The 23,898-nt window shown below is 39.1% G+C and overlaps 1 protein-coding gene across 1 annotated transcript in view; it reads left to right on the top strand.

Annotated features, from left to right (window-relative positions):
* TMEFF1 (transmembrane protein with EGF like and two follistatin like domains 1) overlaps nucleotides 1-23,898 on the top strand; it is an 87,135-nt gene that overhangs the window by 48,130 nt on the left and 15,107 nt on the right. Inside the window, exons 6-7 of the mRNA XM_082696790.1 lie at nucleotides 8,774-8,922; nucleotides 11,378-11,443. Coding sequence (XP_082552916.1) covers nucleotides 8,774-8,922; nucleotides 11,378-11,443 — 215 coding nt within the window. The remainder of the gene's footprint in view (nucleotides 1-8,773; nucleotides 8,923-11,377; nucleotides 11,444-23,898) is intronic.

Here is a 23,898-nt window from a genome sequence, read left to right on the forward strand (position 1 = left end):
CCTTGTTCTTGAGAAATAACCTCTGCATGGCACTTATGCTGTTGGGATCACTAGCAGGTGGTTGGCTCCCTAAGGACAGGGACTTTGTCTTGCTGAGTTCTATACTGGTTGAACTTGCCATAAGGTTGGGTTGTAGTATCCTTCTGTAGGTCTTTGTTGAACTCATGGCTGTTTACACTAGGGCTTTATTATTCACTTAGAGTTGCACACAGGGTCATTATATGGATCTAATATACATGAAAAGACTGGTATTGTATTGAACTTTTTGCAGGCTTCATAGGTGTTTGTTAAATCTAAACAACTTCACATGAATTAGGTTTTTTTTAAAAAGATTTTATTTATTTGTTTGAGAGAGTGAGCATGAGCAGAGGGAGAGAGAGAGAAGCAGACTCCCAGCTGAGTACAGAGCCCAATATGGGGCTTGATCCCAGAACCCTGAGATCATGGACCTGAGCCAAATGCAGACGCTAAACTGACTGAGCCACCCAGGCATCCCCACATACACTGGTTAAGCCAGTGTTTTCTTAACTGCTAAATAAACTTACTATATCAAGAAGGAATAACACTTTTTATATAAAGTGAAGAGAAAGGAAGGGAAAGGATAGTTTTTTTTTCAATAATAATAATACTGCTTTCATATGTACATAGTATTTGATTTCAAAGAGCTTTTTACAAAAGCTTATTTGGTTCTTTCACCAGTATTATGAGGTATTATCCCTATTTTAAAGACTTAGAGTTGTGATTTGCAAAAATCATAGAAGTCATTGAATTCATTTGTGTTTGTAGGTATGCATTCATGCCTTTGAAATTTGCGGTGTTAGAAACTCAAAAGCTTTAAAAGGCTTCACAGTAAAAAATCTGCTTCCTGCCTCTGTTTCCCAGCCATTCAGGTGTCTTTACTAGAGGCAGTCATGTGATGTTTATTTAATCTCCCAGCGATTGTTTTATGCGTGTACAAGCAAGCAAGAATGTACATATATCCTCTTTCTTTCCTTTTTTAAAACTGATGGTAATACACTGTGCATATTGATCTATGCTTTATTTAAAACTTCTATTGTAAAATATGGCATACGTATGTACACAATTCAAAGAATACTACATCTGTGTACCTAACACCTAGAGTATAAAATAGAATATTGCTGTATTACCAGTGTGGAGCATTAACCCAGCTGTAGAAGGAAAGGGCTGTAGTGCCATGATTGCATAAAAGCTTATAAAAGAAGATACATGGAATGGTTTCTGAGTCAGAATCTGACTTTCAGTTTCCTGGACAGTTTACAAGATTCCCTTCAGGGGGCGTCAGTGGGCAAGAGCTTGAGTGAGTCCTGGGGAACCCAGGGCTTCTCATAGAGGAGACACCTGGCAGGATTCTGGTGTTGCCGTGTATGGATGACTGGCAGGAACGTGGTCAGAGAAGGGCCTGCTCTGTGTTTTCTTCTTCTTATCTTGCCAGAGCTGGCCTCTAGCTCTCAGAAGTCAATTAAATGAGTGTGCTCAGAGTGAGGCAGTAGGATATGAGGGGAAGAGTGGGGACACTTTACCACCATATGGTAAAGATGAGCCAAGTGTGGATCAGAGTCTGGAGCAGGCTTACGTGGGCATTCTGTCCCCTGGCTAAGAAGGGCTTAGGGGCATTAGACCTCTTAGTAATTGGTAATCACAGCCATCGATAGGACTGTGCAGAGTGAAGCTGTTCAGTATGGACTGGTTGCCCTCGAATAGAGCTGTCACCCTGGTATCTAATTTGTGTTGTATCTTTTCCAACAACAGCCAGTTCTCTACTTCTCCTCTACCAACCAGCTGTTCCACGACTCAGTTCACTTCTGATGCTCTCCACTTGGAGTTAGCCCAGATGATACAGAATGAAGGCACAGACCCACAAGACAACACCACCTGACAGTGAGGTTCCCTGCGTCTTCTCCGAGCATACTTCCAGCTTGGAGATTTTTACAACCTCCCCTCAGGCTTCAGAATTTGCAAATAGGACACACAGCGCTACACTTACCGTTTATTGGGAAGGATGCAAATGGGTAGCCAGATGAAGAGGCGTAGAGGGTGAGGTCCAGAAGGGTCTTGAGGAGTTTCTCTTCTGTCTCCATGGTATCAGGTGCACCACCTTCCCAGCACGTGGGTGTGTTCACCAACCTGGAATGCTCCTGTTCAAAGTTTTTTATTGCAGTGTCATTATTGGTTAAATTATTGGCCGTTGGTGACTGAACTCCATCTCCATTCCCTCTCTCTCTTCCCTGTTCCCAGAAGTTAGGTGGGTTGGTTTGGGGTGGGAAGTGGAAGTTCTGACTTTACCGTGGTTGGTATTTCTGTTGTCAAACTGGTCCCTCCCTTCTTTCCCACAGTGAGTCCCACAGTGAGTCATTCCCTTAGCATATAAAAGATTCTCCCATCTATCAGACAGTTCCAAGAGTTTTAGGGGCTCTGTGCCAGGAGTGGGGGACAAAGACCAAATATATCTTTTGTTACCCCACAAGTATCCTAGAAATTAATTTGCCTCCCCTTCTGTATGGAATAGTCTGCTTCTTGTATTTTTGTTTTTATTTCTTGGTTTTACTCTCTCATTTTAGTCTATTTTTCAGTAGCTTCTTGAAAAAGGGTACAAGATGTTAAAAAAAAAAAAGCCAAAAACTTTTGAGATCTAATGTTTGAAAGTTTTTTTTTTTTTTAAGATTTTATTTTTACATAATCTCTACACCCAGCATGGGGCTCGAATGCACAACTGCAAGACCAAGAGTCACATGCCCCACTGGCTGAGCCAGCCAGGCACCCTGAAATTGTTTTTATCTTACACCTAATACTTATAACTTCTTAAGTACATATTTCTAAATGGGAAATAATTTCCCCTCAGAATTGTGAAAGCATTGCTGTGTTGTCTTCTAACTTCCAGTATTGCTGCAGAAGCCTGAAGCCATTCTGATTCCTGATCCTTTTTGTAAGATCTGTTTTCTGTCTATTGAAGTGTGTAGAATCTTTTGGTCAGTATAGTGGAATTTTACATTGTTATACCCTTTCTTAGAAATTTACTTATTTCTGATTTGAGAAATTTTCTTCAATTAGCTTTAAAAAAATTTTTTTTTTCCTTAGTAATCTCCATAGCCAATGTGGGGCTTGAACCCACAACTCTGAGATCAAACGTCACATGCTCTGCTGACTGAGCCAGCCAGGCACCCCTTCTTCAGTTAGTTCTTTGATGATGACTTCCTTTCCTCTCTTTTCTATTTGTATTTCTGTTATTTAGTTATTGGACATCCTGGACTAGTCCTTTAATTTCTTACCTTTTCTCCCATTTTCTATTTTTTAAAAAATTTTGCTATGCCTTCTGAGAGATTTCTTCAACTTTATCTACCTCCCCTTTTTTGAGTTTTTTTTTTCTCTGCTGTAAAGCTTTATTTATTTATTTGAGAGAGAAAGAATAAGCAGGTCCCGGTTCAGGGGAGAGGCCAAAGAAGGGAAGGAGGGAGGGAGAGAATCTCCAGGAGACACTTCACTGAGTTAGGAGCCCGAAGCGGGGCTTGATCCCATGACCTTGAGAACATGACCTGTGCTGAAATCAAGAGTTGGGTGCTTAACCGACTGAGCCACCCAGGCGTCCCTGTCATTTTAATTTCTATGAGTTGATCTTTGTTCTCATGGTGCTCCTTTTTTAAAATTCTTTAAATCATATCTTGCTGCTTTTTTATAATTACAGTATCTGTGCCTGTGAAATACTGGTTGGTGTTCAGTCTGCTGTAAGAATGAGACTTCCTCTTTTATTCGTTTTTATTCAGTGAGTTGTAATCTGTTACTTTTGTTGATTTTTTTTTTTTTTAAGTTTATGTGGCCTTAGAAGGTGAGTTAGGGAGTATTCCTTCTATTCTCTGGATGACTTTGTGTAAGAATAGATTTTTCTATTTATTGAATGATTGGAATGAATGTGTTCATAAATTTTCTTTTTTTTTTTTTTAAGATTTTATTTATTTGGCAGAGAGAGACACAGTGAGAGAGGAAACACAAGCATGGGGAATGGGAGAGGGAGACGCAGGCCTCCCACTGAGCAGGGAGCCTGATGTGGGTCTTGAACCCAGGACCCCGAGATCATGACCCGAGCCAAAGGCAGGTGCCTAACGACTGAGCTACCCAGGCACTCCCATAAATTTTCTTTTTAAAGGACACCTGGCTCTGAAACTGTCTTTGAAGAACTTTTTTTGTTTTTAGATAACCAGTTTAATTCTTTAATGATTAAAATACCATTCAGCTTCTATGTCTTGTTCCAGTTAAATTCGATAGTTAATATTTTTAAAAAGTTACTCATTTTACCTAAGTTTTCAAACTTGCTGTCTTAAAGTGTCTTATAATAACCCTTCATCACCTGTTAAATCATAATCCCCACCGGATGTAGTCTTTTTCATTCCTAATGGGTTTTTCTCTCTTTCTGGATTACCCTCCTTTGTAGATATGGAAGTCTTTTCAAAGGGCCAGATTTGGCTTTATGGATCCTTTCTTTGTAACTTTGTTTCCTATTTCTGCTGAGATCTATCTACATATCCATATCTATATCCCCACGTATCTGTATCCATTCTTCTGTTTTTTCCATTCTTTTTTGTTTTCACTGGACATATTTCATTATTTTTTTTTCTAACTTCTTTAATTGACTCCTAGGGATATCATTTTAAGTCCTTTTTTTTTTAAGACTTGAGAAAAAACTTGAAGTGTTTTTGTCTTGTGATCTTGGGCTTTTTACCTTTGTTCATATTCATCTTCCCTTTTTATAATTATCTGTTGTCAGGATTAAGTAAGGCAAAGGTGAGTATTTTCACACAGTGGGTGCAGAGTAAATGGTTGTTACATGTTTTGAATTTGGCATATTTACTGAAGTGATTTCTTTCCACCCTAGTGCACACGCCTATGCTTTGGGCATCCTGCCCTCCGCATTGCTGTCAGTGTGCAAACAGCTGTAATCGCTGTAATCAGTAGCATCAGCAGCCTCTGGAGTCTAATATTTTCCTCCTCTGCTCATGATTTCACTGAGCTGGACTTCCTTGGCATAGTAATTTTATTTTCTTTCCTCGTGTGCCATTGAGAACAGTAGCCATGGTTTGTTCTCCGAGTTCTTAGTCTGACCTGCAGTGGTGCCATCTCGCTGAGGAATGCTAAGTTTCTCCTACAGTCGGTCACAGTTGTGCTCAGTGCCCACTGCTGAATCACTTGTTTCTTCTCATTGGATTGGTATGGTATCTTGCCTTTGTTGCTGGGCCTTTTCTTATTCTTGAAACAGCTCTGTAATCTTTCATTAGCCACTTTTTCTCTTTTATTGCCATTCCAACTTTGGTCCCTTATATCCTGTCAAGCTGGGGTCAGCAAGGATTTTCTGTAAAGGTCCAGATGATAAATATTTTACACTTTGCAGACCAAATGTGGTCTCTGTCACATTCTCAATCCCCACACACCTGCTGAAATGTAAAAGCCATTTCTGACTTTAGTAAATACGAATTGTTAATTTTTTTTCTGGTGCCTAAAATTTTAAATTGTGAAATAGAATATATATTTAAAAATGCATGAAAACTTACACACTTGGTTTGATGCACAAAAATGAAACAAAGTTTTGTGAATCCTATCTCCCAAATCAGAAATAGAATATTATCAGTACTTCAGAGCTGCCCTTTGATGTTCTCCCTGACTGCATCTTTCCTCTACCTACCTAGTATCCTGCATTCTCTTTGCTTTTAAAATGGTTTTACCACATATGATAAATCTCTTAATTGATTTTGAGTTTTGTATAAAATGGAATCATCTCTCTATGTACCTTCTTTTGCTTAGCAATTACCTTTTTGGGATTCATTCATGTGAATGCACATGGTTCATTCAGTTTCACTGCTTATTGAATTTAATTTTTGGACTTTTACAGTGCATTTTACTGTTGATGGACATTTGGATTGTTTCCAGTCTTTTGTTCTCATGAGTAATGCTGCTTTGAATGTTCTTATTTACATTTCCTGGTGCACATGTATATGAGATTTTAAGGGACCTTACCTACCAGTGAAATTGTTGGGCCCCTGCAAGGCTAGCTTTGATAATATTACCTATGTATTTATGCTTTTGTTCTTTATTTGCATTTCAGATCTTCTTTATGAGATCATTGTTCAACTGCCTTTATGATTAATTTTACTGTTAGCCATTGGATGACAAACTCTTAAGTTATTACTTCTTCCAAATTACTTTTATTTTACCCTCATTCATGAAATATATTTGTCTTTATATAGAATTCTATTTTATCTCAGCACATTGTGGGCATTATTTCACTGTCTGACTATAAATAATTTGGCTTCAATATTGCTTTTGAAGACACTTGTCCCTCTTATTCTTACCTTTTTTTAAAAGTAACCTTTCTCTTCTTTCTGGCTGCTTTTAAAATATTCTTTTTTGTTATTGCTGTAAAATTCCACTGTGATATTTCTTTGTCTAGATTTCTTCTTAATAATCCTGTTTGGAATGTATCAGGCTTCTTGAATATTTAGATAAGTATCTTTTTTTAGTTTTTGAAAGTTTGACAAAGAATTGCTGAGAATATTGCCCTTGCCTCATTCCTTTTACTCCTTCTTGAGGTCCAGTCCAAGTTTTCCAAATTCTGTCACTTCTGTCTTCCATGTCTCTCCATCTTTTTTTCCCTGTGTACCACCTCTATACTCTCTGCTGTGGTTTGAGTTAATTTCCTTTGACTTGTCTTCCAGTTCCCTAACTCACCTTTTGTTTATCTAATTTGCTGTTAAGTCTGTCTATTGCGTTTTTAAATTTCCTTTTTTATTTTTTGAGAGAAAGAGAGAGAGTGTACAAGCCATGGAGCGGGAGGGGCAGAGTGTGAGGAGGAGAGGAAATCCCAAGCAGGCTTCCCACCCAGTGCAGAGCCCAGTGCAGGGCTCTGTCTCACAACCCAGAGATCATGACCTGAGTCTAAATGAAGAATAAGATGCTCAATCGACTGAGCCACCCAGGTGCCCCAAGTTTTTTTTTTTTCTAATAATACATTCTTACCTATTCGAAATTCTTTTTGGTTCATTTTCTTCCTTCCTTCCTTCCTTTCTTTTCTTTTTTTTTTAAAGTTACTTCTACCCTTGAGAGTCGCATGCTTCACTGGCTTATCCAGCCGGGTACCCCTGCTTGGTTCATTTTCAGATCATTTTGTTCTACTCATGGTGTTTTGTTTGCTTATTTGTTGTAGATATATGACTGAGTGAGTATAATCTACTTATTTTTTTCTCACAGGTGTATCTTGGAAAATGTTTGAGGTCGAGGATAATAAAGTTGGTTTCTCCAAAGGAGATTGCATTTGCTTCTGTCAGCTGCCTAGGGGCCTTTCCAGTCCTTGGCTCTTAAAATAAACTCTGGGCTTGAGGTTTTTCAGAACACCCAAGTAGTATTTTAAGTTGTAATTACCCATGTGAGGGCTGGCTTGTGGCTTTCAATTCTCAGGGGAGATGTCTTTCTTCCCTCTCTTCAGTGCCATGGCTCAACACAGCATTTTCTTTCCCACTTTAAATAGTCCCTGTGGAATATGGAAACTCATTTCTAGTTTCCCCTCATGTTGAGAGTTGTAGCTTTTTGAGGTTCCAGCTTTCCCAGGGTCTTCAAACTCCCCATCTTAGGTAGGTCAGCATTGTTTCTCTTCTGTTCCCAGAGGCCTGCAAGGCTACAAAAGTTGATAATTGAATTTACCCAATTTGGTAAACACTTTTCAAGGTAAAAATCAGCTTTAGCCAGCTCAGTTGACCTTTCTGTGTTCCTGTCTTCATATAACTTTTATTCTGAATATTCCTTGATTTCTTGTCAACTTATGAATGCATTTGAGAGAATATTTTAAAATACTTTTCCTGTAATTTTTGTTGTTTTCAGTGGGAAGCTTAGCATAATCTCTGAGACTACAGTGTTGCTGGAAGCAGGAGAGTCTAAATTTTTTTAATTTCATTTTTATTTATTTATCTTTTAAAAGATTTTATTCATTTATTTGTCAGAGAGAGAGTACAAGCGGAGGGAGGTGGGGGGAAGCAGGCAGAGGCAGAGGGAGAAGTAAGCTCCCTGCTGGGCAGGGAGTCCGATGTGGAACTTGATCCCAGGACCCTGAGATCATGATCTGAGCTGAAGGCAGAGGCTTAACTGACTGAGCCACCCAGGTGCTCCTGGTTTTTTTCTTATTTTTTACTCTGATTTAGCTTTTTTTGTTCTTGGGAGGAGTGATCATGCCTGGGATCTCTTGTGCAGTGTCAGTGTTGAGGGGACACTCAGCAATACAGGTAGATGTGCAGCCAGAAACACTTTGGAGGGCTTTCATTTTACATGTTTCATATAAAATTATGTTTTTTAGTCTTTCTAGTTATTTGGTGAGGTTGGTATATTATTATAACCTCTATTTTACAGATCAAACTAAGACTTAGGGGAAGAATCTGGACCCAAATCTAGTAATTAGTTGGGCTGAGATTTAGATTCATAACTTTTGACTTGGTTCTGTGCCCTTTCCACTACGGCATGTTGCTTTTTAATTAACATTGTGGACATTTGACATCCCTTGATTATTGTATCTAGATATGAAAATTCTGGGGAAACCACTGGATTAATAATATCCAGATGAAATTATCTCTAAATTATCACCTGATAGAAATTGTTAGCTGAACGTTCACTTCACTTAATTTTTTTTATCAGTGACTTAAAACAATATATTGACTTCTGTTAACAGCAAGCAGAAAAGAAGAAAATGAGAATAAATATAAGTAATTTTTGTCTTTTCCAACAGGTGTGTGTGTAATATAGATTGCAGTGGCTACAGTTTTAATCCTGTGTGTGCTTCTGATGGGAGTTCCTACAACAATCCTTGTTTTGTTCGAGAAGCATCTTGTATAAAGCAAGAACAAATTGATATAAGGCATCTCGGTCATTGCACAGGTAAAATCCATTCTACTCATCCAGAGACCTGTCTTTAATATTCTGTGTCTGAAATCTTATTTGTCATTTAAGTAGTGTTCCATATTTGTAAAATGAGAAGTCTTTGATGTCCTATTTGTTTCTTCTATTTCTTTGTATTTTAGAATTTCTTTGTTGTTACTAATTCAGATTTTTTTTCATTTATTTTCATCTTCTTAAGACTCAAATGATGCTTTTCTGTTGATCAAGTAGTTACTAAGCCCTTCCTAACATAGACTTGTAGATACATTTATAGTTCTTAATGGTTGTCTCAAATTTATAGTAATGATTATAGCTGTTTAATAGTCAACTTATTTTAATTATAGTAAAACTACAAGCATTACCATATATTCATATTTTTTTCCTAGAGCATAAAAGTTCACTTGTTTTCACGTTCTCTCAGTAGTTTTTGCCCCTACATATTTTGTACTGTTAGAGATTTTGGTGTGAGATTATAGAATGTAAGGAAAACTTATTACTTTCAGTTTAAAATTCTTTCTTACCAAGAAAATTCTTTTCTTGCTTTTTGTCATAGTTTAGAGCCACGATGCCAGCTAAGAATTTGTTTTTGTTTTCCATTTCAACTAGAAATATCCAGTCACTAAAGGCAGAATTTCTCAAGTTCCTTAGTAATACACATATGGGCTAGGATAATGTGTTATTTCCTAGTAACTTAAAACATACAAGAGCCGACACATTGTCATAGACTTGCAGGTCTTTCCTGCTTACAAGGCCCAACCCTCCTGCCTTTTTTGGACTTATTAAGGGGATATGTTTTTATCTAAGCTGAGGGGAAAATGTTGTAAGCCAGAGTTTGGTACTTTTTACTGGTAAGAAATTATTTGTGAAATACAACACTAGGGATTGCAGTATCTCTGCTTTAAGCTACTAGAGAATGCTCAAGAAGCTCCTCAGAGGATTTCCAGGTGCAGATCAGATATGGGTGGGAGAACACACCATTTGCTGATAGAGACCCCTCTACCTAGCCTTGCTCTTAAAGTGCATAGTTTGTTTTTCTTTCATAGAGTGGCATTTAGAGCCCAAGTTGAAATAGTAGCTTAGAGAAATAATGCCTTTTATGAAGAACTGGTTCATGATTGAATGGTTCTACTTGCAAATTCAAACTTCAAGTAGGTCAACCTTGAGAATTTTACTAATTGAAATTGATGCCTATTTAGAGTCCTTTGGAATAGTTGGTCCTTAGCTTTTTTTTTTTTTTTTTAAGAGATTTTATTTACTTATTTGACAGACAGAGATCACAAGTAGGAAGAGAGGCAGGCAGAGAGGAAAGCACGCCCCCCAGCTGAGCAGAGAGCCCGATGTGGGACTCAATCCCAGGACCCTGAGATCATGACCTGAGCCAAAGGCAGAGGCTTAATCCACTGAGCCACCCAGGTGCCCCTGGTCCTTAACTTTTATCTTGGTCCTTTTGTAATACTTCCGTTCATACCTAATCACACCTTCCCTTTCCTTTCTCACTATGTAGTGGGATGCTGAAGCTTGTGCTTCCAACATGCATTTTTGACATTTTTTTTTTTAAGATTTTATTTGACAGAGAACACAAGTAGGCAGAGAGGTAGACAGAGAGAGAGAGAGGAAGGGAAGCAGACTCTCTACTGAGCAGAGAGTCCAGTGCGGGGCTTTATCCTGAAATCTCGGGATCATGACCCAAGCTGAAGGCAGACGCTTTAACCCACTGAGCCACCCACGTGCCCCCAACATGCATTTTTGGTTCAGGTACAGTGTTCCCAGTCCAAATACAGTTCAACAGTCTGGGGTCATTTCTTTTTTTTAAAAAAGATTTTATTTATTTATTTATTTGACAGAGAGAAATCACAAGTAGATGGAGAGGCAGGCAGAGAGAGAGAGAGAGAGAGAGAGAGAGAGAGGGAAGCAGGCTCCCTGCTGAGCAGAGAGCCCAATGCGGACTTGATCCCAGGACCCTGAGATCATGACCTGAGCTGAAGGCAGCGGCTTAACCCACTGAGCCACCCAGGCGCCCCTCTGGGGTCATTTCTATCTAAGTTTTTTCTGATAACAAAGCTGAGATTCCACCTTTATTTTAATCTGATATGTTTCCAGAGAAACAGTGGTAGGAGAGATACATCTTGAGATTATTGTCCCTTGGAGAGAGGGCTAATCCTTTGCCTTTAGGGTCTGTGTTATTTTAGCTTGCACAGGGAAGACTTTTTAAGGAGATGACATTTGAGCTGAAATCTAAATGAAGTTAGGTTGTTCATCTTGCAGATCGTGTATATATTTGGGGTGCCTTGAGGCCTGAGATAGAAATGGCACAACAGATGAAGAGAATGCTGGGAAATGTGAGCAAGATAAGTGGACAGAATTGGGAAGGACTGGAGCATTTGGAATATTTGGGAGCTTCATGGTATGACTTAAACATCCCGTGTGTCTTAATCTGAAAACTTTTCTTTTATAGACACAGATGACACTAGTTTGTTGGGAAAAAAAGATGATGGACTACCATATCGACCAGATGTGAAAGGTACTGAATTGTGATTTTCCAGATTTCGGCCAACTATTGAAATACGGTCATGAGCTGTCCTTCGTAGCTCTATTTCCATTATAATGATCATTCCAGCTTTGCTCTCTCTAGCAATACATTATGGAATATATTATTAATAATATTAAAAAGCTAAGCTGCTTATTCTCAATTTACAGAGTCCTCTCATATATACTTTAATTAAAATTTTGATTGAGATACTGCAGATTCACATGTAGTTGTGAGATATTACACTGAAAGATCCCTCATCTTTGCTTTTTAAATCCTCTTTACTTCTTTAGAATATACTATTAATGCTTCCCCTCTGTGCACAGGTCTTTGATCCTTATTCCCTCTGCCTGGAACTTTTCTCTAACTAATATTCATCCTTTCAGTCTTAGCTTTTCCGTTAGTCATTTCCCTTTGGGAAGTAATCCTTGACCCTAAGTCTAGATTAGGTGCATCTCTATATACTCTCCTATGCAAACACTTAACCTACTTTAATTATAATTGTCTTTTTTACTCGTCTGTATCCCCCTTTAGGCTCTGAGTTTTGTGAGGACGGGAGACTGTGTCTGCATTTGTCATATTGACTTTTGTATTCCTAACTCTTGGTAGAATGTTTGGCACATACTTAGGTGCTCCATACTTGTCAAAAGAATGGATGAAACTCAAAGAAACTGTAGGATTTATTGGTACAGAGTCTTATATGTAGTAAAAGTCAGAGCAGCAGGGATTGGATTCCAGGTATCTTGACATTAACTCCAGTGCTCTTTGATTTAATATGATTCTTAAACTACTCTGAGGCCTAAGGACCAAGGGGAACATTGAGGCTTTATGAGGCTCTCTCTAGTGAACTGAAGCAGGTCTAGATCATGGGACTCCTAGTTTGAGACTTAAATATAATTGCTCTTTCACACATGCATCTTCTACCCATTTGTTAGATTATACTAGTGGAGAATTGTTTTTAGATGTGTGATCTACCTTTTATGCCTAATTTCGAAAAAAATGTAAAATGAGAATAATAATAGTACCTATCTCATAGTTTTATAAAAATTAAATAATATAGGGGCTCCTAGGAGCTCAGTCAGTTAAATGTCCGACTCTTGGTTTAGCCTCAGGTCATGATCTTATGGGTGGTGAGATCAAGCACCAAGTTGGGCCCTGTGCTCAGTGGGGAGTCTGCTTGAAGATTCTCTCACTCTCCCTCTGCCCCTGCCCCTCCTTGCATGCTTACTCCCTTTCTCTCTCTCAAATAAATAATTAATCTTTAAAAAATTAAATAATACATGTCAAACGCTTAGAAACAGTATTGGACATACTCTTAAGTGCTTAAAAAAATAATAACTTATTATTGAACAATTTGTTATTTTCTTCACTGGAATCCTATCACACCCGAATCATTTATATCCCATGAGCTCCTGAAGTATCAGTTTCTTATGTTGATACAAGTGCTGTTTTTAAAATAGAAAATCTCCTGTATTCCCATAGGAGACATAATACATTAGCTGTAGTTTTATTCTCTATACTGTTAGTACATGACCAGAATATGAAGGCTATTTTTCAGTAGGTAGAAACTCATATTTAAGGTAATTTGGGGAATTGTATATGCCCTAAATACTTGTCTGCCTTTGATGAAACTACAGTGGTAATTTAGTGCCTAGGCCACTTTTGAGATACTGAAAATTCTTTATACATAAGAATTGACCTGTAACTCAAATGAAATTAGATCTAATTTATTATGTGCCTACTTTATAGTCATCATTTCATCAGACCCTGTTAGTGAGTAGAAAGATACCAAATACATGACATCCATCTTTAAGAAGCCTTTTGTTTAGGGACGCCTGGGTGGCTCAGTTGGTTAAGCAGCTGCCTTCGGCTCAGGTCATGATCCCAGCGTCCTGGGATCGAGTCCCACATCGGGCTCCTTGCTCAGCAGGGAGCCTGCTTCTCCCTCTGCCTCTGCCTGCCATTCTGTCTGCCTGTGCTTGCTCTCTCCCTCTCTCTCTCTCTGATAAATAAATAAAATCTTAAAAAAAAAAAAGAAGCCTTTGTTTTAGTAAGAAATGAATATAACCCTCTAACAAAGTAAAAATTTGTTATTGTTATAAATGTGGTTAAAAGTGCAATGGGAGTTCAGAAAAGGAGATTACTATTTGGTGGGAAATTGTGAGGATCTGAAGAACTAACTAACGGAAGAGGTGTCTTAAAAGCTATGTTGTCCTAGGAAATTTAAACTTTATTTGTAGGCAGTGGAGAATCACTAATAGCTTTGAAAAAGATAAGGCTGCAAAGTTAACCAGTTGAATGAACAGTGCCTATCAGTAAGATGGTTCTTCTTATTATATATATTGGACTGGAGATGGGAGATCTGTTAGATTCAAAGGGAATAGACTTTGGCTTAGATTAGAGGGAAGAGAGTTTAGATGACTTGGATGATGGTTTCTATTTATAAAACTAAGGATGTTGGGAGGGGAAATGTGTTTGAGGTAAGGTAAGGGAGAAGTTGATGTGGAGGTGAGTAATTTTGGAGTTTGAGTTGCTTGTGGAACTCTCCGGATGGCTTCATTTAGCATAAATTTGCAATCTTCGGAGATTGAGGTGATAGATAAGTGAAGTCCTGAGGATGAGTAAGATAATAGAGCTTCATTGTTTAGACTCTTGCACTCTTGAGATAGGGCTAGGATGACTGAGAAACCAAACCTTTAATTTCATTTCAATTAATTTAAATTTAAATAGTCACATGTGGCCAGTGGCTACTGTATTGGGAAACACAGACATAGAACATATCAAGAGTGGTAGAAAGTTCTGTTAGACGGTACAGTTACTACAAAGGAGAGGAGGCGTAGGATGAAGCAGAAACAGGTTCCAGGGAATACCTAGAATGCTGCAGTGGCACAGAAGCCAATACGGAGGGGTCACATAAAGGTATCAGAGGACAAGCATTGAATCTGAAGACAAGGGAATCATTGGTTATCGCAGAAGAAGGAGTTTCTCTAGAGTTATAAATATGAAATCCAAATTGTGAAAGAGTTGAGAAATGTTGCAGTAGTGGGTAGTAGAGGTCAAAATGTAACTATTTTGTATCCCCCCCATTTGCTTCTATTTTTTGTCCTCACAGTCATTTGTAGGAGGCCTTTAGTACATTTTTGTGTCCCCAGTACACAACCAAGACTAGGTAGGCAGGCAGGCATCTAGGGATGGAGGCTGCAAAGTGAAAAGCAGCAACACAGCACCAACACAAAGCTGGACAAATTGGAAGAAAGTGCTTAGTATGGAAGATTTTTAAAGTTGAGCTCTTGGAGAATAGCGCTCATGAAATGGAACATTTGACTGTCCAGCATGGTGGCTGAATTGGTGCTTTTTTGGGCTATTGGGAAATCTCTGATAAATACTGAAATTGCAGTGTTGGAAGCAGTGTTGTAGTTGTTGAAGCCGCGCAGGGTATGATGGTTGAACATGAGGAATGTGGGAGATGGGTATGTGACATTTTAAAAACTTGATTGTAGAAAATTTCACGCGTATATAAACAGAATAGTATAATAAACCCTAAGTTACCCAATACATACCTTCAGCAGTTTCCATCATTTTGTCATTCTTATTTTGTCTATATATCACTATCCACTTGATTTTTATTATTCTTATTTTACAGGTTTGTTTTTGTTTTTGTTTTTTATGGAGGTCAATTTCCATTCAGGGAGCTACATGAATGTTAAGGTATCAGTTTTGAAAAATGAATTTTATTGGAGTCTCTAACATTCCCATCTGCCCAGGAAGTTCCTTTGTTGCATGTGACATTTCGACATGACCACTTTTATCCAAAGGATATTTTCCTACAGCCTAACATCTAACCGTAACACCTTTTTTACTTCCAAGACTCTCTTGCTTCATTCCTGAGGTTCACTTCACCCCCAGCCCTCATCCCATCTTTGGCCTCATCTTCTCAATAGTCTCTGTCCTCCTGCTGACCAGGGATACCAGAGAAACTGAGGTATTGGTATTATTTTTCCCATTTCTTGGTGACTCCCATTTGCACATCTTTAATACAGCTCTTTTGATGTGCCCTTTTTAAAATGGTCTTGATAAAGTCCCCTTGTTGAATGGTAAAACTGAGCCAGTTGCTAAAATCTTGTGGGAAATCTGAGAGTGTGTGCTATGGGGAGTCATGGGGAGGACTTTTAGAAGGCCACCTGGGTGGATGGTGCAGACCCCTAAGGGATGAAGGTCATTGGGAGAGGAGAGTGGAGTATGATCTGGAGGTGACAGGGGAAAGTGGAAGGAAAAGGGATGTAGGAAGTAATGTGATCTTGGTCTATCAGGGAAATGAAAGGAGTACTTCCTAAGGGGATGGTTGAGGAGGTGGATGAGTTTATTCACATCAGAAAATGTGTTTCACGGGGCCGTGTGGAAAGGCTAGGAAAGGAGAAGTTAGGGTTTGTATGGAAAATAGGGGGTTTTAGGAACGAGTTGGGAGCTTTTGGTAGGTAGGCTTTTGTACCTGCCTTTATACCTTTGATGGGGTCTGAGGAGACTGGGGTTAGGGAACGATGTATGGAGGGATATGTTCGTGACAAGGCTTGGGGTGCAGGGTAGTATAGGGGAAACAAGAAAGAATATATTAAATGTTTTAACTGTAGGGATCTGTAGAAATGAGCCTGAGAGTTCCTGGTACAGTGTTGATGTGGTTGTTGTGGCCTCAGCAAATGACCTAGCAGGTGCATGTTTTGGTTGTTAATAGCAACTCCTTATGCTTTATTTGGGTTGTGCATTGATGGACCAGGACAGCCCTCCAGTGGGACATGCCTTTGCAGATAGGCCATCTGCAAAGGTTTTCTTATAACATCATTGCTTAGAACCATACTCTCCTTTGTATTTGAAAACACTGCCGCTGGTGGTAGGTTTTGTTTCTGAATGCCTCTGTGGGTGGAAGGAACCACTGGGTGACCGAGTGTTCTCTTTATATCTCACACACACAAACATTGTTCAGAGACGAGCACTTGCAGCTGTTCACAGAGCCTGTCACTACTTGCCTGAGGGCATTGTTTGGAGAAGACCATTCTGTGTCCAGTTCTTGCTGTGCGAGACTACATCACTGCTATGGTTTCTGAAACTGTGCTTCCTGATGTCTTAAAGCCTTTTTCCTTTTCCTTTTTGAAGTTAATCTAATTTACGTGGTCCAGAGAGCAGGTGCTTGGACGTTCTGCTTTTGTCCATTTCCTACACATCTCCCAGGGTAGTGTGGTGAGATAATAGTGGGATGGTTCAGAGTTTGCTCTATGGAATCGGACTTGGGCTACACTTAAAGGCTGTGTGGCTTGCTTTTGCTGAGCCTCAGTGATCATATCTATATAGCTGGGATACTAATATCTACTGCCTAGGATTACTCTGATTATGAAATGCTTTATCACTGGATTTTTCACTTGGAGATGTATGTGTATATATATATATATATACACATATATATGTATGTGTACCAACAATGAAAACAGAAAACACATATATATGTATGTGTATATATATATACACATACATATCTATCTCCACTTTCACTGGATATATCACTTGATGTTACTGTGGTGACTGCTGATACTTTTGTTTTCTGTTTTCATTGTTGGTACCGGGCTGTGGTGAAAGGTCTCACCATTGGTGAGTCTACCTGTATCTGGGTCATGGTTAATGTGGTTCATGGCTATTCATCCATTCAGTGGTTATTGCTCGTGTGCCCTTCCATGTGTCAGCCGCTTTCACGTATTTGTGTTAGTATTTGATCCTCATTACAACCATGTTATCCTCCTTTTGCAGATGAAGAAGCTGAAACTGCAAATTTGTGGCTCATGTAGAATAGCAGAGCAAGGACTAGAATGCAGGCTTTTCTGACTCTAAGCCCTGGTGCTCTTTTTCTTGTATCATAGCTATTCCAGAATTCTCATCTGCCCCCTTGCTTGCTTGCTTCTCTTACTTTCCTTCAGAACTTTAATGTACTTTCGGCTGTCACCTTGGTGAACCTTTGTTCTCTAGCCTTAATTTAGAGCTTAATCTTAAGCTCTAGTTTCATATATTCGTATGTATTGCCTGGAACATAAAAGGTGCTTAGTAAATACTTTTGGATGACTCTAGTCAGAGGTCTAAAATTTTTTTTAAAAGATTTTATTTATTTATTTGACACAGAGAGATCACAAGTAGGCAGAGAGGCAGGCAGAGAGACAGAGGGGAAAGCAGGCTCCCTGCTGAGCAGAGAGCGGATATGGGGCTGGATTCCAGGACCTAAGACCATGACCTGAGCCGAAAGCAGAGGTTTAATCCACTGAGCTACCCAGGCATCCCTAGAGGTCTAAATTTGAACTCAGCTTTACTACATTTTTTTACTGACCCTCCTGTCATTAGGCTCATTTTTAGAGTCTTTTTTTTTTTTTTTTTTCAGTTTTTTTTTTATTTTGGTGAGATGTATATAACAAAATTTGCCATTTAAACCATTTTAAGTGCATAGCTCAGTAGTATTAAATGCATTCATGATGTTGTGCAACAATGACCATTCATTTCTAGATCTCTTTCATCTTTTTTTTTTTTTAAAGATTTTATTTATTTATTTGACAGAGAGAAATCACAAGTAGATGGAGAGGCAGGCAGAGAGAGAGGGGGGGAAGCAGGCTCCCTGCTGAGCAGAGAGCCCGATGTGGGACTCGATCCCAGGACCCTGAGACCATGACCTGAGCCGAAGGCAGCGGCCTAACCCACTGAGCCACCCAGGCGCCCCTCTTTTTTTTTTTTTAAATTAAAGATTTATTCATTCAGTTGAGAGAGAGAAAATACATGCACATGGAGGGAGGAGCAGAGGCAGAGGGAGAGAGAGAATCTGTAAGCAGACTCACCGCTGAGTGTGGAGCTGCATGGGGAGCTCGATCCCATTACCCCGAGATCACGACCTGAGCACAAAGCAAGAGTCAGATGCTCAGTCAGATGCTGACTGAGCCATTCAGGGTGCTCCTAAACCTCTTTTATCTTGTAAAATGGGAGCTATACCTAATGAACAGTAGCTTTCCACTTACCCTTCCTCTCAACCCTGTAACTATCATTCTTTTTGTTTCTATAATTTTGGCTACTCTAAGTACCTCCTCCCAGTGGAATCGTACAGTGTTTGTCTTTTTGTGACTGGCTTATTTCAGTGAACATAATGTCCTGGAGGTTAATCTGTATCGTGGCATAAGTCAGAATGTCTGGGGGGCCTGGGTGGCTCAGTTGTTAAGCGTCTGCCTTCAGCTCAGGTTACCATCCCGGCATCCTGGGACAGAGCCCCATGTTAGGCTCTCTGCTCAGCAGGGAACCTGCTTCTCCCTCTCGCTCTGCCTGCTGTTTCCCCTACTTGTGCTTCCCTCCTTCAAATAAATAAATAAATAAATAAATAAATAAATAAAATCTTAAAAAAGAAAGTTAGAATGTCTTTTTTGAGGTTGAATAATGTTGCATCATATGTATGTACTGCATCTTGTTTATCCATTCTTTCATTGATGGACACTTGTGTTGGCTTCCACCTTTTAGCCATTATGAATGTTGCTGTGAATATGAGCATATAGCTATCTCTTTGAGACTCTACTTTCAGTTCTTTTGCATATATTCCCACAAATGGAATTGCTGGATCGTATGATTAATTATATTTTTAATTTTTTGAGGAACCACCATACTGTTTTCCATAGCAGCTATATCATACATTTTCATCAGCAGTGCTCAGAAGTTCTAATTTCTTTGCATGCTTGCCAACACTTAAATATTTTGTTTTGTTTTGTTTTGTTTTGTTTTGTTTTGGGATAGTAGTCATCCTCATGGGTGTGGAGTGCTGTGTTATGGTTTTGATTTGCATTTGCCTAATGATTAGTGATGTTGAGTATCTTTCGTGTGTTTATTGACCATTTTTTCTTTGAATTCATGCATATTTTCCTTGGAGGAGAGTCATTTTGTATAGTTCTGTATTAAAAGTATCTTCAAAGGATAGTTCTGTTTGCTAAATGCCTAAAGTACATTGAAGGGGTTAGTGCTGGGCAATGTTTGTAAAGATGGTTATTGCAAAGTATCTAAAGAATGGGACTGGGGAAGTTTGACCTTCAGAAAAAAAATTATTGGGTGGGATTTTTTTTTTTTTAAAGATTTTATTTATTTATTTGACAGAAATCACAAGTAGACAGAGAGGCAGGCAGAGAGAGAGGGAAGTAGGCTCCCTGCTGAGCAGAGAGCCTGATGCGGGACTTGATCCCAGGACCCTGAGATCATGACCTGAGCTGAAGGCAGCGGCTTAACCCACTGAGCCACCCAGGCGCCCCTGTTGGGTGGGATTTATGGGGTAAACAGATAACAGGGAAATCAGTAGATAAGGAGAGATTTCATTCAACATAAGGAACATTTGATAATATTGGAATTAATTGTGTTGAGTTCTTCACCTTTGAAAGTGGTAAATTAGAAACAGGATTTCTGGGTAGTAGCTAAAGGGATTCCTTCATCAGACCAGATGGCCCTCAAAAGCCCTTCTGTCGGGGCGCCTGGGTGGCTCAGTGGGTTAAGCCGCTGCCTTCAGCTCAGGTCATGATCTCAGGGTCCTGGGATCGAGTCCCGCATCGGGCTCTCTGCTCAGCAGGGAGCCTGCTTCCTTCTCTCTCTCTCTCTCTCTGCCTGCCTCTCAGTGTACTTGTAATTTCTCTCTGTCAAATAAATAAATAAAATCTTTAAAAAAAAAAAAAGCCCTTCTATCTTTGAGTTTTGGAGAGCTCATTTCAAAACATCTTCAAGCTGTATTTATTTTTTCTCTAATATTTATTCCCAGTGCTAAGCTCTAGCTTAGCTTTTCGTTGCCATAAGTTTGGATTATGTAGTAACTTTCTAATTGGTCCCCTGATCTTCCTAGTTCCCTTACCTCTTTATCTTGCATGCTGTTACCCAGTTAAATTTTTTAACAGCTTTTTGAGACACAATTTACATACTGTCAAGTTCACCTGTTTAAAGTGTGCAATTCAATTTTTTAAAAAAGATGCGCCTGGGTGGCTCAGTCAGTTAACTATCTGCCTTTGGCTCAGGTTATGATCTCAGGGTCCTGGCTCCTCTGGCATTACCCCTGCTTTTGATGTCTTGCTCTCTCTCTCTGTCCAATAAATAAGTAAAATCTTAAAAAAAAAAAATTAAAAGTAATCTCTACACCAAACATGGGTTGGAACTCATTGCCCTGAGACCAAGATTTGCATGCTCTACTGGCTGGGTTAGCCAGCACCCTCAATTTAAATTTTTTTTTTCAGTATATTTAGGATTATACAAGCATCATATCAGAATCAAATTTTAGGCCATTTTCATTACCCCAAAAGAAACCTCAAACCCATTAGCAGTTACTCCCTATTCCCCCTAACCACCAGATCTTGGCAACCACTCTCAACTATGTAAAACATGGCTTTTGTTGTGTTACTGTCCAGCTAGGAGGCCATCAGTGTCTTCCTTATCCATATGATTAAGAAAACATTTTAGGTGGCACTTGGGCGAACTAGTTGGTTGAGCATATGACTCTTGGCTTCAGGTCAGGTCATAATCTCAGGATTGTGAGTTCAAGCTCTGTGTCTGGCACCATTCTTAGTGGGGAGTCTGCATGAGATTCTCTCCTTTTTCTACTCTTACTCAAATCAATCAATTAATCAATCAATCTTTAAGAAAACATTTCTCACCTGGAGTTCCTGTTTTTCCATAATCTGACTTCAGCTCATTTTTCCAGTTTTGACCTACACCCTTCCCCAGTTTGAATATCCAGCTCTTGCTGTTTCTTGCTTCTTCTCATCTGTTTCTTGTTCTTTTTTCTTTTTTTTAAAAATATTTTATTTATTTATTTGACAGAGAGAGAGAGATCACAAGTAGGCAGAGAGGCAGGCAGAGAGGGGGGGGAAGCAGGCTCCCTGCTGAGCAGAGAGCCCGATGCGGGACTCGATCCCAGGACCCTGAGATCATGACCTGAGCCGAAGGCAGAGGCTTAACCCACTGAGCCACCCAGGTGCCCCTGTTTCTTGTTCTTATTGAGAATGCTGTGTGCATTCCTTTTGGTTTTTACTCTTCTTCCTTTTGGTTCCACTAGCTTCCTTTTGGTTTCCACTCTTCTATCTGAATAAATCTGTATATGCTTTGAGAGCTAACAAGTCCTGCCCTTTCTGTGAATTCTTCCCTGAGTGATATCACTTACAATGAGTTCTCCTTCAAGCTTGAACTTCCCATAGCACCCCCTATTATAAACCCTTCTTTTACATTTAATTGTTGACTCTCTTGTGGGAACTCTTCTGTTGTGTTTTTCAGTTTTTTGTGTGTGGATGTTGATTCCCTGAATTGATTGTAAGCTTCTTAGAGGCAGGGACTGTGCATACTTTTTCCTTATATCTTCTGTAGCTTATTTGAGCATATGGTTGTGCACAAAAATAGTATGTAAGAATAATGGAATGACTAGAGGCAGCACTGAGCAGAATGCTTAATTTTTTTTAAAGCCTTTTTTTTTTTAAAGATTTTGTTTATTTATTTGACAGAGAGAGATCACAAGTAGGCAGAGCAATCGGCAAGGTGGGGTGGGGGCATGCAAGCTCCCCACTGAGCAGAGAACCTGATGCCGGGCTCCATCCCAGGACCCTGAGATCATGACCTGAGCCTAAGGCAGAGGCTTAACCCACTAAGCCACCCAGGTGCCCCCAGAATGCTTCATTTGAATTCTGTGACAACCACAGACTTTAGTCTACTAGACCTGTCCATGTTTTTACCAACTGAGCTATCTGCGTTCACACATGTCCATGTTTTTAGGTGGCTTTGCTTTGCCTAGAGCCTGATACCACATTCCGTCATTAATTAATTCAGTAAATGCTACTGGTGCTGTACTTTGTTTACTCATTTTTCAAAACCCTGTTTTGGATTTAGTGAACTTTCTCTTATTGCTGTGATGTAGCTGGATTCTCTGATAGCCTTAGTTCTGCATCATTCTCGAAATCTCCTGCTGTTTATAGGACTTTCTTATGGTTGATTAGTATATTACCACAGCCTCTAAAGACCTATACAGTACCATTATTATACGGACTATAAGATCTTATTATTATAGGTTGGTGTATAACCCGTCTCTATAGTCCCATTATTATATACTTTGTGGTCTAATACACCATGAAAATATCATGTTCTTAGAAGTTGCAGGATGATGAGTGCTGTGGGAGACCGTTGCATTCCTCAAGTCACTTATGGGTTGATTGCAAATGTAGAATAGCACTTTTAATTTGAAACCATAGCCAGAAAAGTACTATGTTCTCAGTGTTAGGAGTTATACAGAAATGAATAATAAAAATGTCTAGATAGTTAAGGAGCTCACAGTCTCATGGTACACACTGAGTTTAAAAACCCAAACGGTTCTAAGACAATACCATGAGTATTGTAGTAGAGAGGTGAGTGCTTAGGATGATAGCCGCCCTGAAGTAGGGTATGATTTCTTCTGCTGTGGCAGAATTATAGTTTGGGAGCTGGAGGAGACTTTATGAGCCCTTTGAGGATAGGATATTTTTCTGTCCTCAGCACCTAGCACAGTGTCTGGAATATGGAAGGTAATTAATAAATGATAAATGAATAATCATCTATACTGTGTTGTCTTACAAGGTAGATATTGAGTACTTGAAACATGGCTAGTTGGAATTGAGATGTGCTGTGTTAAGAGCTCACCAGATTTTAAAGACTTATTTAAGACAATGTGTGTAAAAAAAAATCACAGTTTTTTATATTGATTATATATTGAAATGATACTTATTTGATGTATTAGATTAAATATGTGATTAAAATCAGTTTACATATTTCTTTTTACTTTTAAAAAATACGACTACTAGAAAATAAAAAATTACGCATGTCTTATATTAAGTCAGACAATGCTGATCTTACTCAGCTGCCTTTGACAAGGTGATTTGACCGGGGTCACAAAGAGCAGAGGTACCTTAAAATTGAGAATTTACATGTTGAATTTCTTGACTTCTGGTTTAGTTTTCTTTATAGCCCTAAATTAGTACAATGTAAATACATAAATTTTGAGGTTAAAATGACATCAGTTTGGTCTTATCAGGATTCCTGATAAAGTATTACAGTATCCCTGTAATCCTCTCAAAACTACGGGAAGTACAGGTTCTGTTTCCGATCCTGACTTTATAGTTACAAAATCTCAGTCTTAGGGTGGTATACTCAAGGTCACATAGCTAATAATGCACAGAATTTAAGTTAGAACTGTGAGAAACCAATAGGAACCTGGGGATTTTTCCTACATAATGACAGGCCTATAAACGTTGGGAACTCTTGAGTTCATAGAGCTGAGGATGAATGTATTAATGAATATCCCCCCCCCCCCCGAAAAAGTTTAAAAATCCATTGCAGAATGTGTGGGTATATGGATGAATATGTGCTTATGCAAGTACATGAGAGACAGAGACAGGGGGTTT

This window comes from Mustela nivalis, assembly GCF_964662115.1.
Source record: "Mustela nivalis genome assembly, chromosome: 13".
Lineage (NCBI taxonomy): Eukaryota > Metazoa > Chordata > Mammalia > Carnivora > Mustelidae > Mustela > Mustela nivalis.